A 14027-nucleotide genomic window follows, 5' to 3' on the forward strand; every position below is an offset into this window, starting at 1 on the left:
AAAGCAGTACTAAACAAATTCGTTTTCAATCAAGAAATTCATGCCCACAGCTAGGAGGTTGATCAAGTACGTTGCGTATCACAGATCCTCCATGATCAATTACACCCCCCCCCCAAATACAGTGTTGTAAAAAAAAAGTGATTTCCTACTCAAATAAGCATCGAGGCATTTTTGCCCATCACCTGTTTACAACCCTGAGTCAGTGGTAGAAAACGGGCAAGTCTCTCCACAGCACAGCTACTTCTTGGTTCTTTCGGTAAAGTCACGTAGAAGGGAAGTAATAAAATAATAAAAATAAAACATAATAGAATAATTCTCACGACGTTTCGGCCACAACGCAAGCAGCCGTCCTCAGGTGAAGAATGAGGACGGCTGCTTGCGTTGTGGCCGAAACGTCGTGAGAATTATTTAATTATGTTTTATTTTTATTATTTTATTACTTCCCTTCTACGTGACTTTACCGAAAGAACCAAGAAGATGATTCCCTGCAGTCATGAAAGCTTTAAATCGAAAAGCACAGCCACTATGAAAATAAAACATGTCTGGTGCTAGGCTGCTGTGTTTCCGGTCGGCTGGGCAGGGCCGGGACGTCAGGTTGGGGTCAAATGAGCTACCGACCGCCACCCCCTCCCCGACCCTCAGGTGTCGAAGCTGAGCAGCGGGCTGGTGGTGGCCTCCCTTGAGGACTACTCGCCCGTGTCCAAGGTAGCGCTGCTCGTGAGGGCCGGCAGCCGCTACGAGACCGGCGACAACCTGGGCATCACGCACTGCCTGCGCACCTACGCCAACCTGGTAGGTGTGCGCGTGCCCGATGTTTGTGTTTATATCGTAGTTTAGTGGTAATTAATTGAGGGTGGAGGGGTTACCAGCCCCTCGCACCCGTCCAGAGCCCCCGTTTAGCCACTGTGGTGGTCACAGACGCCATGAGGGGAGAGGCCAATGGGCATTGGACCTCCCCACACAGCATTGTCCACGACAGTGTTGCCCGTCCGGCACCGCGAGGAGGTAGGGGGTTGTTTTGCACTTGGCCTGGCACAAGCGTCGTGGTGACGTCACCGCCACTTAGTGGCGAATGGCGGTTGTTGTTGTTGATGTTTGTGTGTGCCCAGGAATGGGGAACCCATTCCTCACCTTAATCTAAGTTGTCTTGTGGTTGTTGTTATTGTTGTTTGACTTGCATCCCACTGGGATTTTTGCACACAGCGTTGGTATACTGTGTTTTTTTCTGCAATATTTTGCTGTCTTTTCTTCGATTTTCTCTTTGCACTTAGTCACATATTCACTTTAAGATGTTTTTTGTTCGTGTTTTTGTTTTTTGTTTGTTGCGGTTGCGCCCGATTCAAGAGCCGAACGGCTCACAGGGCTATACCTAATAAATGAACTTGAAATGAACTTGAACTCACCGAGGGCCAAATATGATTTTCAGATGTGCGTACGTTGGAATTCTTTGCCACCGTACATAGGCAGCCCTGCTAATCAGAGGTGCGATGACAGGGCCACGCAGTAGTTGATATTCAACTTTGATCATGCTTGGATTGTTTGAATAACAAAAAGACAACACATTGAATCGGTCAATATTGATTTATAATAGTTGGAGCTTGTGCTATGCACCATATATCTCATGGGGCCCAGGTACAAATTATATTTCAAGAATATTTCTAAACGAAAAGTCTTAAATAACGTATACAAACAGTTACCCATTAATTAGTAGCTATAAAAAAATAGACATTACCCTAAAAATTCTAAAGTGTATGCATGAAATAATTTGTATCACAACTTTGCTTCTCTGCTCAGAACCACTTTAAATCAACAGCATGCTCAAATTAGAAACCTGGGTGTTGCCAGGTCGAAAATATCCCCCTTTGGAATTTCATCAGTTCACTCTGGCACTCGCAGAGTTTGCATATTAGATGTGTGTGTGTGTTTGGTAGCATGTCTTGATAAATGTGTGTGTATGTTCATGGTCGTGCGTGAGCTCCTTGAGGCATTCCTCACACGGTTGTCTGGCTTGACCCACCTGAATGTGAAATTGTAGTTGTTGCTCTGCAATCTACATGAGCCCCCGTACAAAAAATATGAAGTGGAAGAAACAGCAGCTCCTTGAGGTGACGTGCCTCCTGTCCCTTGTCCCCATAGACCACCAAGGGTGCTTCAACGTTCAGGATCACTCGTGCCATCGAGGAGCTCGGCGCTAACTTCAAGTTAGTCATTGTACTCGCCCACCACACCCCCATCGCCACCACCTTAACCTCTCCCAACGTGCTCTCTGGTTGAACCTGCGTCCTTGACACGATGTCCCCCCCTCAACGCTTCGCTGAAGTCCCTTCAGTTTTTGAGGAAGCTCTCGGCTCGTGGAACGAAATCCAGCGCATCGCGGCGAAAACATCGGAGAGCTAAAACAGCACGAACATGAAAACCTCCACAGTAGTTTTCGATTAAAAGCTTTCGTGACTGCAGGGATTCATCTTCTTGGTTCTTTCGGTAAAGTCACGTAGAATGGAAATAATAAAATAAGAAAAATAAAACGGCTGAGGACAGCTGCTTGCGTTGTGGCCGAAACGTCGTGAGAATTATTTTATTATGTTTTATTTTTATTATTTTATTATTTCCATTCTACGTGACTTTACCAAAAGAACCAAGAAGACTTCACAGTAGTATTAACGATGTCCTCACCGCACACCCGCTATCACCCTTACCATCACCGCAAGCTCACGAATCGAACTCGGTTGACCTGGTTCAAGAGTGCCGTGCGCCAACCGATGTGCCACTGTTATTGCATTTGTCGGTACTGCTGCGGTTTTAATAGCATGCTAGAATTGCAAACAGAGGTTTCTGGTTCGATCCCTCGGCGTGGCAGATTAAAAGGCGGGCAAGTTTCTTAAATCCCTCTGCCTCTGTCCACCTGGCAGTATAAATGAGTACAACCGCAGTTAAGACGATTGACAGGTCACATGTGGTGGGGTAAAGTGTGGGCACTCCCCATCTCTTCCGATATCTAGTTTGTGTGCAATAGTAGATCAAAAATACGCCCCTTTGGAGCTCCAGTGAGTGGAGACCTTTCCTCCAGTCTTGGCGTGAGCAAATCATTTCAGGGGCAGCACCTTTATCTTTAATTGCCTTCATAAACCTCCCGCCCAGCCTTCACCATCATTGCCTTGACTGCGATGCTCACTGCTGGCATCGGTGCCGGCAGTGCTGTGTGTGTTGAGTGCGCCGGCGATGCTGAGCGTGCCGCGTGTGTCTCTGCCCATTGTCCACAGTGTTCTGACGACGCGGGAGCACATAATGTACTTGTTGGACTGCCAGCGAGACCACGTGTGAGTCCCCCTCCCACGCCAGCGTGCTACTCTTCATCATCATCGTCGTCATCGGCGTCATTTATTACTTATTGTACCGCATCTCTCGTACGTCTCGAATCCCTGGAATAAAGGGCCATTGTGGTGGCTAGGAGATGTTAACTCTCTTGCCTGCTATGCAGGAGGTTGTGGGTTCCATCCCGACCCTGACGCCTGCTGCTGTATATTTGGAGTTCTCTCTCTGTCCAAGGTCGTATTTTTTCCGGGTCTTCTGGTTGTCCCCTCCGCGTTTAGAATCGACGTGCGATTAAAATATTTGGCTGCTATAAATTTTCCACACGATAAGCCACTTCGTTGAGCTATCATTTGTGATGGACAGGTCGCTTCTGAAAAAGAGATGTATAGCTCAGTGGGGCCTTACCTGGTAAAATACCGTCTTGTCTGGACGATGAAATGCTCCGGAAAATAAAATGCACTCTAAACGTTGAGGTGATTTAAAATAATTACGCGCCCCTTGCACCAACTCAACTGATTTGATTGATGTGGCCAACTGATTGTCATTTCCTACCTCGGGTGAGTATAAATCCCACGTTTGTGATTGCGGAGGCGAGTTTTTGCATTGGACAACCACTGCCGATTTCCCCACAAGGTGGTACCTGTTCCGTTTTCCTTCGGAGAGGGGGATGACTGGCTTGACAAACAACCCTCAACCAAGATTTTCGTCTCTACACCTTGCGATTGAGAGCCGCTCGCTTGACCGCCGAGCCACTGGGCCGGTGTTAAGTCGACTAGAACAGGGCTGGGCAACCTTTCAAAGAAGAAGAGCCATGATTTTGTTTTTGACCTCTCTAGTGAGCCGCATCACACGCAGAGCTACTTGTGCGCATGCACAAACACAGCAGCGGCTATACAGCGGATGGCAAAAAATTCTGACTTAAATCAACAAAATTTCGGTGATGGAATAAACTGCGTTTGTTTAAGTTTATTTCCTCCCTTATTCACATGTTGTCGTCACCAAGTCATTCCAGAGCGACACATTCATTCCCTGCCTTATCAATTATCTTGACGTTAAATCACGTTTAAGATTTAAGCTTTTACAACAACAACAACGGCTGCCCCTAAGGGGGAAGCCAAAGAGCCACCGCATGCGGCACGGGAGCCGCAGGTTTGTTGACTCCTGGTCTAGACTGCCAGCGAATGACAAACTCCACAGGTTGTCGTAAACTGCACGGAGGCTGCGACGACGAACGTCAAAACGAGTGACTGAACTGACCTTTGTGTGCGTCCGATGCCCTCCCGTCGTGGCAGGGACAACCTGATGGAAGTGCTGGTGAACGTGACGCTGGCGCAGGAGTTCCGCCCGTGGGAGCTGCAGGATGCGGCTCCGCGTCTCCAGCTGGAGAAGTCGCTCGCCCTGTTGAACCCTGCCGTCGGTGAGCCTACCGGCGGCACGCGTACCGCCGCCGCCGCGGCGAGATACGGCCACAGCGAGAGCCGCTCTTGGGCCTTGAGTGGATTCGGCCTCAATCGGCGGTACCTGGCGCAGCGCGAATAGAAATCGCCACCAATGCGACAAATGCAGCGAGGCGCGGTGCTGGCTACCCACCACCCCCACCCCTCCCCTTGTATGCCGTGCCGACCTTCGTAGGTTGTTGCTCTGGAGACCGGGAGATCGATGAACGATGTTTGGTCACCGCGGTTGATGGAATTCGTCGTGATTTCTCGCTTAATAGAGTGGGCCGCGTGAAGACTGCCTCTTCCACTCCAGGTGCTCGCTAACAGAACTTATATGGTGGGGGTGTGTATCTGTCTTTGTGTGCGTTTTGCGCAGGTGTAATGGAGAACCTACACGCAGCCGCGTTCAAAAACACTCTGGCCAACTCGCTGTACTGCCCTGACTTCATGATTGGGGCCTTCTCACACGACATGGTTAGTTTGGGGGCTGGCACATGGCACCCGCATGAAGATACCGGGCTCTGTGGCCCAGACACAGAGCCCGGTATCACCCGATGACAAAAGCAGTGTCAGGCGAACATCGTGGTTGTAGAGAAACTCGGGTTGATCGAGTCACTGGCACGGAGGGGGAGGTGTTTTGGCATTTATTGCTGTAATGGGCCAAGAATGTCTGTGTGTCCCGCTGGTTTCTATCAAAACACGGGGAATCTTTGTCTTGTGAGTGCGGTCGTGTAGCGGTTAGCGCACTGCTCTGCGAACTCGACGACCCGGGTTTGATTCCTGCTCACGGCCAACACCAGTGACGATTATATGAACCGGTCCTGCGCCTCCCCTAGGTCGACTCAGCCTCAAATTAGTACCTGGTGCGGTGTGTAAACATCGCCACCTGGCGAGACAAAGGCGGCCGGGCGTGGTGTTTGCCACCCACCACACCCCCTCGTATGCCGTGCCGGCCTGCGTAGGTGCTGCTCGCTAAACAGCACTTGACCCCAACAGTCTGTTAAGGCTACACGGGGGGGGGATCTTTTGTCTTTGTGTGCGTGCGCACGACGTTGATTGCTGCGTGTTCCGCTGTGTCTGGACAGCTGCACGACTACGTTCAACACCACTACACAAGCGCACGGATGGCACTGGTGGGCGTCGGTGAGCTCCCACACGCCTCACCTCAAATGTCGATTCCACTCCGCGTAAATTCACCAGAAGCAAAACAACTCTTAAGGGCCTAGGAGATTGTTGTTGGCTAGCCTAGGCGTCGGCAACCTTGCAAAGAGGAAGGGCCATTTCTTTGTTTTTGTGTTTGACCAAAAGAGTTGGGAGAGCCGCATCACACGCGGAGCTACGTGTACACATGCACAGCAGCGGGTATGCAGCGGATGACCATGGGTTCTGGCTTAAATAAACAAGAGAGGTGATGGGATAAACTGCGTCTTTACCTTTTGTCCCCATTAGTTTTTCGTTAACAATGCTGTACATTTTGTTGCCACCCCAAGACATTCCACGGTGACCCATTCCCTGTCATTTTTGAAATATTTGCGGTAAATTCTGTTTTAAGATTTAAGGGTTTTTTTTCCCTGCATGGGGGCAGCCAAAGAGCCACACCGCATGCAGCTTCGGGGTTGTAGTTTTGCCGACCGTTGGTCTAGCCCGTGAGGTCTTCGCCATCGGTGGCTCTTACGGTCACCTACTTATGGGGTTAGGATTGGTGCTCTTGGGAGCACTGGTTGAAAACCATTTCAAAGTAGGGCCTTGGCATTCGTTGGTTGGTGACTTGCGTCTGCCTTGTCTTGATGGTGGCGGTGTGGGTGGCTTCTGTAACAGATTCGTTCTTCGATTTTTTTGTGCCTCCGATTTTCACGGTTGGCTACGTACGGTGCCGATGACGTTCAACATACACGCATACATCAGTCGTAGGAGATAATCATTACGCTTGCTTAGCCAGGGAAGCAGCACTGAGTTGTAAGCCTCTTTTTACAGCTGTGTGCGTGATCCCAATTGAGTAATTTGTAGTTGAATTTTTTGAAGCGTTGGGATATTTTTGGCCAACGCTGTGTTCACGGTTTTCAGTCGTGGGTTTGGCCGCGCGTCGCGTCTAAACTCTGCTTCGCCGCAGGGGTGGAACACAAGCTGCTCAAGCAACTGGCGGAGCAGTTCCTGAACGTGCGCGGAGGCATCGGCTCAACCTCCGTCAAGGCCAACTACATCGGAGGTGAGCGCTTTCCTGACGCCTCTGCAGTCTACGCATTCTCACCTGTGGTAGGGAGTTGATCGGCAAGGTTCGTGTGGAGGTCTCTGAGCGAGCCAGCGGCGCATGGCCTACTCATAAGGCCATGCGCCACTGCCTGCAATTCTACCCGTGAATGATCGACGTGGGCCGTGGCGTTATGATGATGTATGTTCAACTTATTTTGCACGGTACGTAATCAACCGTGCTAATCGAAGCGTACAGTGTTGTGTATAGTAGTGCAGTGTACTGTTTAGTAGTGAAGTGTGTAGTGTACAGTCGTTTGTATGTTTAACTTCTTTCGCACCATACATAGCCAACTATGCTATTAGGAGGTGCGGGGAAAGGGCAACAAACTATAAACACAAAAAGCAGCGATGCTGCAAAAGTCAGGAACCGGCGGTCGATTCCAATGCAATCGTAGTAACGAATACATTTATTCTTTTGTACGGCTGCTGACTGCAGTCGTGCAAAAGTGTACGGTGTTTTTTCTGCAATATTTTGCTGTCTTTTCTTGGATTTTCTGTTTGCACTCAGTCACATATTCACTTTAAGATGTTTTTTGTTCAGGTTTTTTGTTTGTTGCGGTTGCACCCGATTCAAGAGCCGAATGGCTCACAGGGCTATACCTAATAAATTAACTTGAACTTGACTGGGTCAGGAGCAGCGGAGTGTACCGCTGTGATGTCGATCGGGCTATTGCGTCTTCATATACGTTGGACGGTCTGTTCTGGATGACCGTAACAACACCAACGTCGGCAACAACGATTGCACCGATTGGCGCGCGCAAACGGTACGCAACTCTGGCACGCAGGCAACGTGCGCGTGCACGGCTCCGGTGAGCTGACGCACGCGGCGGTGGCGAGCGAGGGCGCGCCGTGGGGCACGCTGGAGGCTCGCGCCTTCTCCCTGCTGCAGCACGTGCTGGGCGCCGGGCCCTGCATCAAGCGCGGCACCGACGCCGTGGGCGGCAAGATCGGCGGCGCCATCGCCAAGGCCGCAGGCCACCCCTTCGCCGTGAGTCCGGCGGTGTTCGCGGTCGGTGCTGTCGGCGTCACGCCGCGAGACGCAAGCGTGTCTCTCGCGGGGCGGAGCGGGCCGTCCGCCGTGTTTTGAGAACGGAAGTCGCAGAGATAACTCCGATCTGCTGCGCCAAACCCAGGGGGGGGGGCGGCAGCGTTCCCGGCCGCCCCTCTCGCCGAGAGAAATGTTTCGTCGCGCGACCGTCAGATCGACGATTTTTTAATCCTCGGGAGCTGGAATTTAGCCAAGTTAAGCGCTCGCCCACATTTTCTGCCACGGGTTTTTCTGTGCGAGCTTTGGTGACGTGGGGCCGAGACCATAAAACTACACTGCACTTGGGAACCGGGTTTAGTTAGAGGCGGCTGATTGCTGGATTTCAGCGGTGCCAGTTCAGCGCCCTGAACCCAAATGCGCCGCGGTAGCGAGATGTTGACTCCCTCGCCTGGTATGCAGGAGGTCGTGGGTTCGATCCCGACCCTGACGCCTGCTGCTGCTGTATATTTGGAGTTTGCATGTTCCCTCTCTCTCTCCGCGTGGTCTCGTGGATTTATCTCCGGGTCCTCCGGTTTTCCCTCCCACATTTAAAATCAACATTGCGCATTTTAGAGTATTTGGCTGCTATACATTTTCACGTGATAAGCCACTGCCGTTGAATTGTCGTTTGTGGCCAGGTCGCTTCTGAAAAAAAGCTTTAAATGCCAAATGGGCCTTACCTGGGAAAATAAAAATAGTTTCTTTACAGCAGTTTAGTCTTAGATCACGGGGGTTGCGATTCATTGCGTGTCTAATTCGGGGATCCTAAGCATTGTTTACCCAGGCCGGGTGACTCTGTACGATGTCCGTGTGCCATCGCCTTCCCGTCGCGTCTCTTCGTTTGGCTCGCCCAGAATTAAGGTGGCATGGCTGTGTGCGTCTGCTGCAGGCATCCGCATTCAACAGCAGCTACAGGGACTCGGGCCTCTTTGGCATCTACGCCGTCTGCAACAGCGGCGAAGTGGACAAGGCGAGTGCACGCCACATGCGCTGTGATTACACCTGTGGTAACCACCCTATGGGACTGTGACAGGTTGATAATTTTGTTAAGCGCCATGCGATTCCTTCCTACGTGTTCCTCCTTGTTTCCATTCCCCCTCCCTCCCCCTCCCTTCCCTTCGCCCCTCTCCCCCCCCACCCCACTGCTTCCCCCCGCCTCCCTCTACTTTCCTTAAGTTCTTCCTCGCTCACCGTTCCGCCCCCCCCTCCCCACGTAAAAGTGCAAACACCCCGCTCGAGGTTTCCCCACTCAGTGGTTGGGGCAGCGGCGAGCCCAATCTCCCCCCACCTCCTCTAAACTTGTGTCCGCGTAGTTTCTGTACCTTCATGGAGGCGTGCGCGTGCGTGCCTGACCCGCAGGTTCTGCAAGCCGCCGTGGGGAAGGTGAAGACGATCGCCGAGGGGAATCTGTCGGCCGGAGAATTCCAGCGGGCCCAGTGAGTGAGGGTTTGGTGTGGTGGCGGGCGATGAGCCGTGCTGTACGTGCGTGTGCATTTGGGTTTTTGTATCACCACCACCTCCACCATCATCCTCGTCACCACCACTGCCATCATCGTCAACATAATCAACATCACCGTCGTCATCGCCACCGTAATTATCGCCATCGTCGTAATCATCATCTTTATCACCGGAATCATCATCGCTACCATTGCTGTTATCACTACCATCGTCACTGTCATCAATGTCACCGTCTTGGTAATCATCATCACCATCATCAATACCACCAACATCACCATCATTACTACCGCCGACATCACCGTCACTACCACTGTCAATGTCACCATCACCGTCATCATCTTCACTACCAATGTCATCATCCTTATCCAAGTCATTGTCTCAGGTTGTCAACTGGTTAAACAGAATGAACCTGAAAATAAACGTCACAAATCATCGTCAATATCATCACCACCACCACCACCACCGTCGAGGTCAAGTACACGATCACTGACGAACGTGTGCAGGAACCAGCTGAAGGCGAGCTTCCTCATGGGGCTGGAGGGGAAGGATGCTCTGGTGGATGAGCTCAGCACCCAGGTGATAGAGACCAGCTCCTACACGGCACCGCCCAGCGTGCTGCAGGCCATCGACGCCGTCAAGTCCGCCGACGTCATCGCTGTAAGCTCCACGCGATTTGGGGGGGGGGCGAGAGCATGTGCGATTGGGGGAGGGGGGGGGGCGAGCGTACGCGCGTTTGGGGGGCCGGCCCTGTGCCGGCTTCACCCGCTCTCCTCCCCATTAGGGGCCTGGGGAATGGAACGTACAGTGCACCACTGTAGTTCGCGCTCCGACAACGTGGGAGGAACAGCAAACCGACTTGCTCTCTCTCTGTCCTGAAGCTTGGCGAAGAGCAATTCGGAAGGCCGCGTGACGAGCCGCCGCGTACACGTTAAGGAGCCCCGGGGTTTGGGATGTGTTCGGGACCTTTGTGTGGTCCCTCGTTGCCTGCACAGTGCTGTTTGACAGGCGTGCACCGGCACTTTGCTTCGAGAACTGCGCCACCGGTGGCGGCGGTGGTGGTGGTGGTGGGGGGAGTGGTGGTGGTGGGGGGAGTGGTGGTGGATCTCCCTGTGTGCTTCGTGCGCGACGTCCAGGCCGCCAAGAAGTTTGTGACGGGAAAGAAGACGGTGGCAGCCAGCGGAAATCTGCGCAGCACGCCGTTCGCCGACGAGCTGTGAAGAGGTGCCGTCGTTTGCCGCCCCCCCCGCCCCGTCCCGTCCCCCCTGCCGTCGCCAGGAACCAGCCGTCACTTCCACCACCGCCGTCGCCACCAGCTGGTCTCCGACATCATAAATATCATTTCTATTCCCACCCCGTTTATTTTTTGTCTTTCTCTGGCTTAGCCGGGTGTTTCCCCCCTCCCCGACAGCGAGCGAGAGGGAACCGAAGTCCTGCCGTCGTTTTAACCGTTACGCCGGCTCCCAACGCGGTTTTTCGCCGCCGCGTTTCGTTGGCTCGCGCACGCCCGGGCAGAGGGGGGGTGGGGGATTGTGTTGAGTGGCCCGCGACGTCGTTTGGCGAGCCTCGTACAATGAAATGTGCCGTCGCTGTGCACCTCACGAAATAAAGTAATCGGGGCGCGAGTCCCCCGTGTGACCACGTTGTCGCCTTGGCTGAGCTGACTTGAGACCTTCGGCCGAGTGAGCTGGGCTCCCTCCCACGCACCGCCCCCCCTCTCCCGCGTTGCCCGAGCGAAACGCGCGGCGGCGGCGGCAGTTTGTGCGATCACCGAGCCACTTGGCCATCGGCGTCGACGGCGAGCGTCATGGGTCAGCTGCTGCTCCGATGAGCTTGGCTTGGAGCCAGGGGTTTTTCAGTTAGCTGCCTGCGGGGAGGCTAGGGGATAGGGGGGTCGAGGGGGTCGAGGGGGGTGAGGGGAAGACCGGGGAGGGGCCCAGGCTTGTGAGCCGCCACTTGCAAAAAAGACAAGGCGGGTATGAATTAGTACGCGTCGACGAATTCCAACGCGACGCAGTAAACTCCCCCCCCCCCCCCTCCCCGGCAATGGTCTTCTTTGGTACAGCTGCTGATGTCCATGCGGAGCAACGACTGCAATGTCGCACTCGGGCGGTCAAGCCAGTGGAAGATGGCGGCAGCCTCCGCGCGGCGCCGCTCCGTTGAGTGGGAAATCGCGACGAATTCCGTCGACGCGGCGACCGAACGTCGATCATCGACGGTTCTCCAGAACAACAACAACCACAACAACTCCTCGCAATGAATAATTTATTTAGTATTTTCAAACTTGACGATGGTGGCGGCATCGACGTAAATCTAACAACGCCTTGCAATATCGCCGCACGTCCCCGTGACGGACGCGCGATTGCCATTCAACGCCCGGCTCTCCGAGCAGAGCTCGTTTTGCTTTCCACCATGTAAAGTTTTTTCGCAGTAGAAAATCCCCCATCCAGTGGTGCCGCCGACAGTCTGACCGTACGTGAATCCACGGGGGGCCGCCCTGCGTCGCTGGCCGACGACCCGGCAACCGGAGCGTTGCACTGGTCAGAGCCGATTCCCTGCACCGAGCTCGCGGCGTCCCACGGCACGCCGGTCCACGGCACGCCCGCCCGCCCGCCTACACCACGGTGTCCTCCTGCCGTTCCGACCCGGCTGCCCCCTCGTCGTCCTCGCCTCGCCGCGGCAGCGGCTGCTGCGCGCCGCCCCTGTCGCCGCCCGTACCCTGGGCGGCGCCGGCGCGCTTGGGGTACAGCTGCAGGCACAGCCACTCCAGCCTCGCCAGCGCGCCCGCCTTCAGCTGCTCCCACTGGCCGAGCTTCTTGCTTCTCTTTGCGCTCTGCTGCTGCTGCAGAGTTAGCGGCGCTTGTTCGCGCTTGCCGGCGCCGGCGGGGGGCTTCTCGGGCTGCGGCCCGTCCAGTCCGCCGAGCGTCCGTTCCGCGCGCCGGCCCAGCTGCTGCTGCTGCTGCCGATACGTTTGTGTCTTGGAGGTCATCGGCTGCGTCTCCTCCACGGCGCCGCCCGGTCTCTCGGCGCACGCGCACGTGTGCAGCACCACGTCGCTGTGCGGCGCCGGCCCCACCGTCAGGGTGTGGAGCCGCCCGGCTGGGACTGGGTCGGAGGAGGAGGGGGGTAGGGGAGCGGTGAAACGGGGGGGACTGCTTCGCTGGAGGGAATCCAACGTAGAGCAGTTGAACAAATGCAGTGCAGTCTGTTCTCCTATAACGCGGTAGGAGTTGTGTTCCTCAAGTTATGATAAATAATATACGGTAAGCGCAGTCGGCGATAATGCACGAGATGCGTACGCGGGCTGAACAAACGTTGAGGTGCGTGGGTAGCATCGAGAAGTATCCAGCAGCATCCCAATGCCTTGTTCGACGGCACGCCGAGGCAGCCGTACCACTGCTTATTCCTTGATCGCGTTATGTCAAATTCTCATCCATGTTATGAAAAGCGCGTTCCCCCATGTTTATTCATCGCGTCGTATCCAATTCGCGTTGTGAAAACACGGCGGTGTAGGAGAAACGGGCCGTACTTAGAATTCCTTCCGTCTCTCTCGACGCAACGGTACCTTTTAGGCCGTCGACCGATTGGCATTCCACACGCAAATATGCAGCGGCGATTGTTCAAAGCGAGCAAACGCGACTGGTTTTGGCATCTTGATTTAAAGCTTTGCAGGGATTCATATTCTTGGTTCTTTCGGTAAAGTCACGTAGAAGGGAAATAATAAAATAATATTAATATTGTTTTATATCAATATTATTCTATTATTTCCCTTCTATGTGACTACCGAAAGAACCAAGAATATGGTTTTGGCATCTTGAGTTTTCGTCGGCGGACGCCCGTCTTGATAGACGCACGCTGCCGGCTTAGCGGATGTTGTTGGCAAGAGCGCTCTACGTAAAGTGATTGTAAACGAAAGGGGTCCGAAGCGATAGCACCCCACGACATCTTCATTTGCCTGACTCCAACACGGTGACAACGGCTTACCTGGCACCACAGGGATGTGCTTTGCGGCGTGGTGATGGGGAACCGGTTCCGGAACAGGGGCGGTGGTGGTGGCGGTGGTGTTAGTGGTGGTGGGGGCGGCGGTGGTGGCGGTGGTGGTGGTGGCGGTGCCGGCGGTGGCGGCGGCGGTGGTGTTAGTGGTGGTGGCGGTGGCGGCGGCGGTGGTGGCGGCGGTGGTGGTGGTGGCGGTGGTGTTAGTGGTGGTGGCGGTGGTGACGGTGGCGGTGGCGGCGGCGGTGGTGGTGGTGTTAGTGGTGGTGGCGGCGGTGGCGGTGGTGGTGGCGGTGGTGGTGGTGTTAGTGGTGGTGGCGGTGGCGGTGGTGGCGGTGGTGGCGGTGGTGGTGGCGGCGGCGGCGGTGGTGGTGTTAGTGGTGGTGGCGGTGGTGGTGGTGGTGGCGGCGGCGGCGGTGGCGGCGGTGGTGGTGGTGGTGGCGGCGGCGGTGGCGGTGTTGGTGGTCGCGGCGGTGGTGGTGGTGGTGGCGGCGGCGGTGGCGTTGTTGGTGGTCGTGGCGGCGGTGGCGGCGGTGGTGGTGGTGGTGGCG

At 54.5% G+C, this 14027-nt stretch overlaps 1 protein-coding gene across 1 annotated transcript in view; it reads left to right on the top strand.

Annotated features, from left to right (window-relative positions):
• Window positions 1-11121, top strand: part of UQCRC2 (ubiquinol-cytochrome c reductase core protein 2) — a 22958-nt gene extending 11837 nt beyond the window's left edge. The window contains exons 2-13 of the mRNA XM_078618570.1: window positions 611-792; window positions 2137-2201; window positions 3261-3317; window positions 4605-4729; window positions 5128-5225; window positions 5837-5894; window positions 6862-6957; window positions 7787-7989; window positions 8918-8998; window positions 9388-9464; window positions 9990-10143; window positions 10620-11121. Of these exons, the coding sequence (XP_078474696.1) occupies window positions 611-792; window positions 2137-2201; window positions 3261-3317; window positions 4605-4729; window positions 5128-5225; window positions 5837-5894; window positions 6862-6957; window positions 7787-7989; window positions 8918-8998; window positions 9388-9464; window positions 9990-10143; window positions 10620-10703 (1280 nt within the window). The 3' untranslated portion in view covers window positions 10704-11121. The remainder of the gene's footprint in view (window positions 1-610; window positions 793-2136; window positions 2202-3260; window positions 3318-4604; window positions 4730-5127; window positions 5226-5836; window positions 5895-6861; window positions 6958-7786; window positions 7990-8917; window positions 8999-9387; window positions 9465-9989; window positions 10144-10619) is intronic.
• The last annotated feature ends 2906 nt before the right edge of the window (window positions 11122-14027 follow it).

This window comes from Lampetra planeri, chromosome 58 (genome assembly GCF_965212315.1).
Source record: "Lampetra planeri chromosome 58, kcLamPlan1.2.h2, whole genome shotgun sequence".
Taxonomy (NCBI): Eukaryota; Metazoa; Chordata; class Hyperoartia; order Petromyzontiformes; family Petromyzontidae; genus Lampetra; species Lampetra planeri.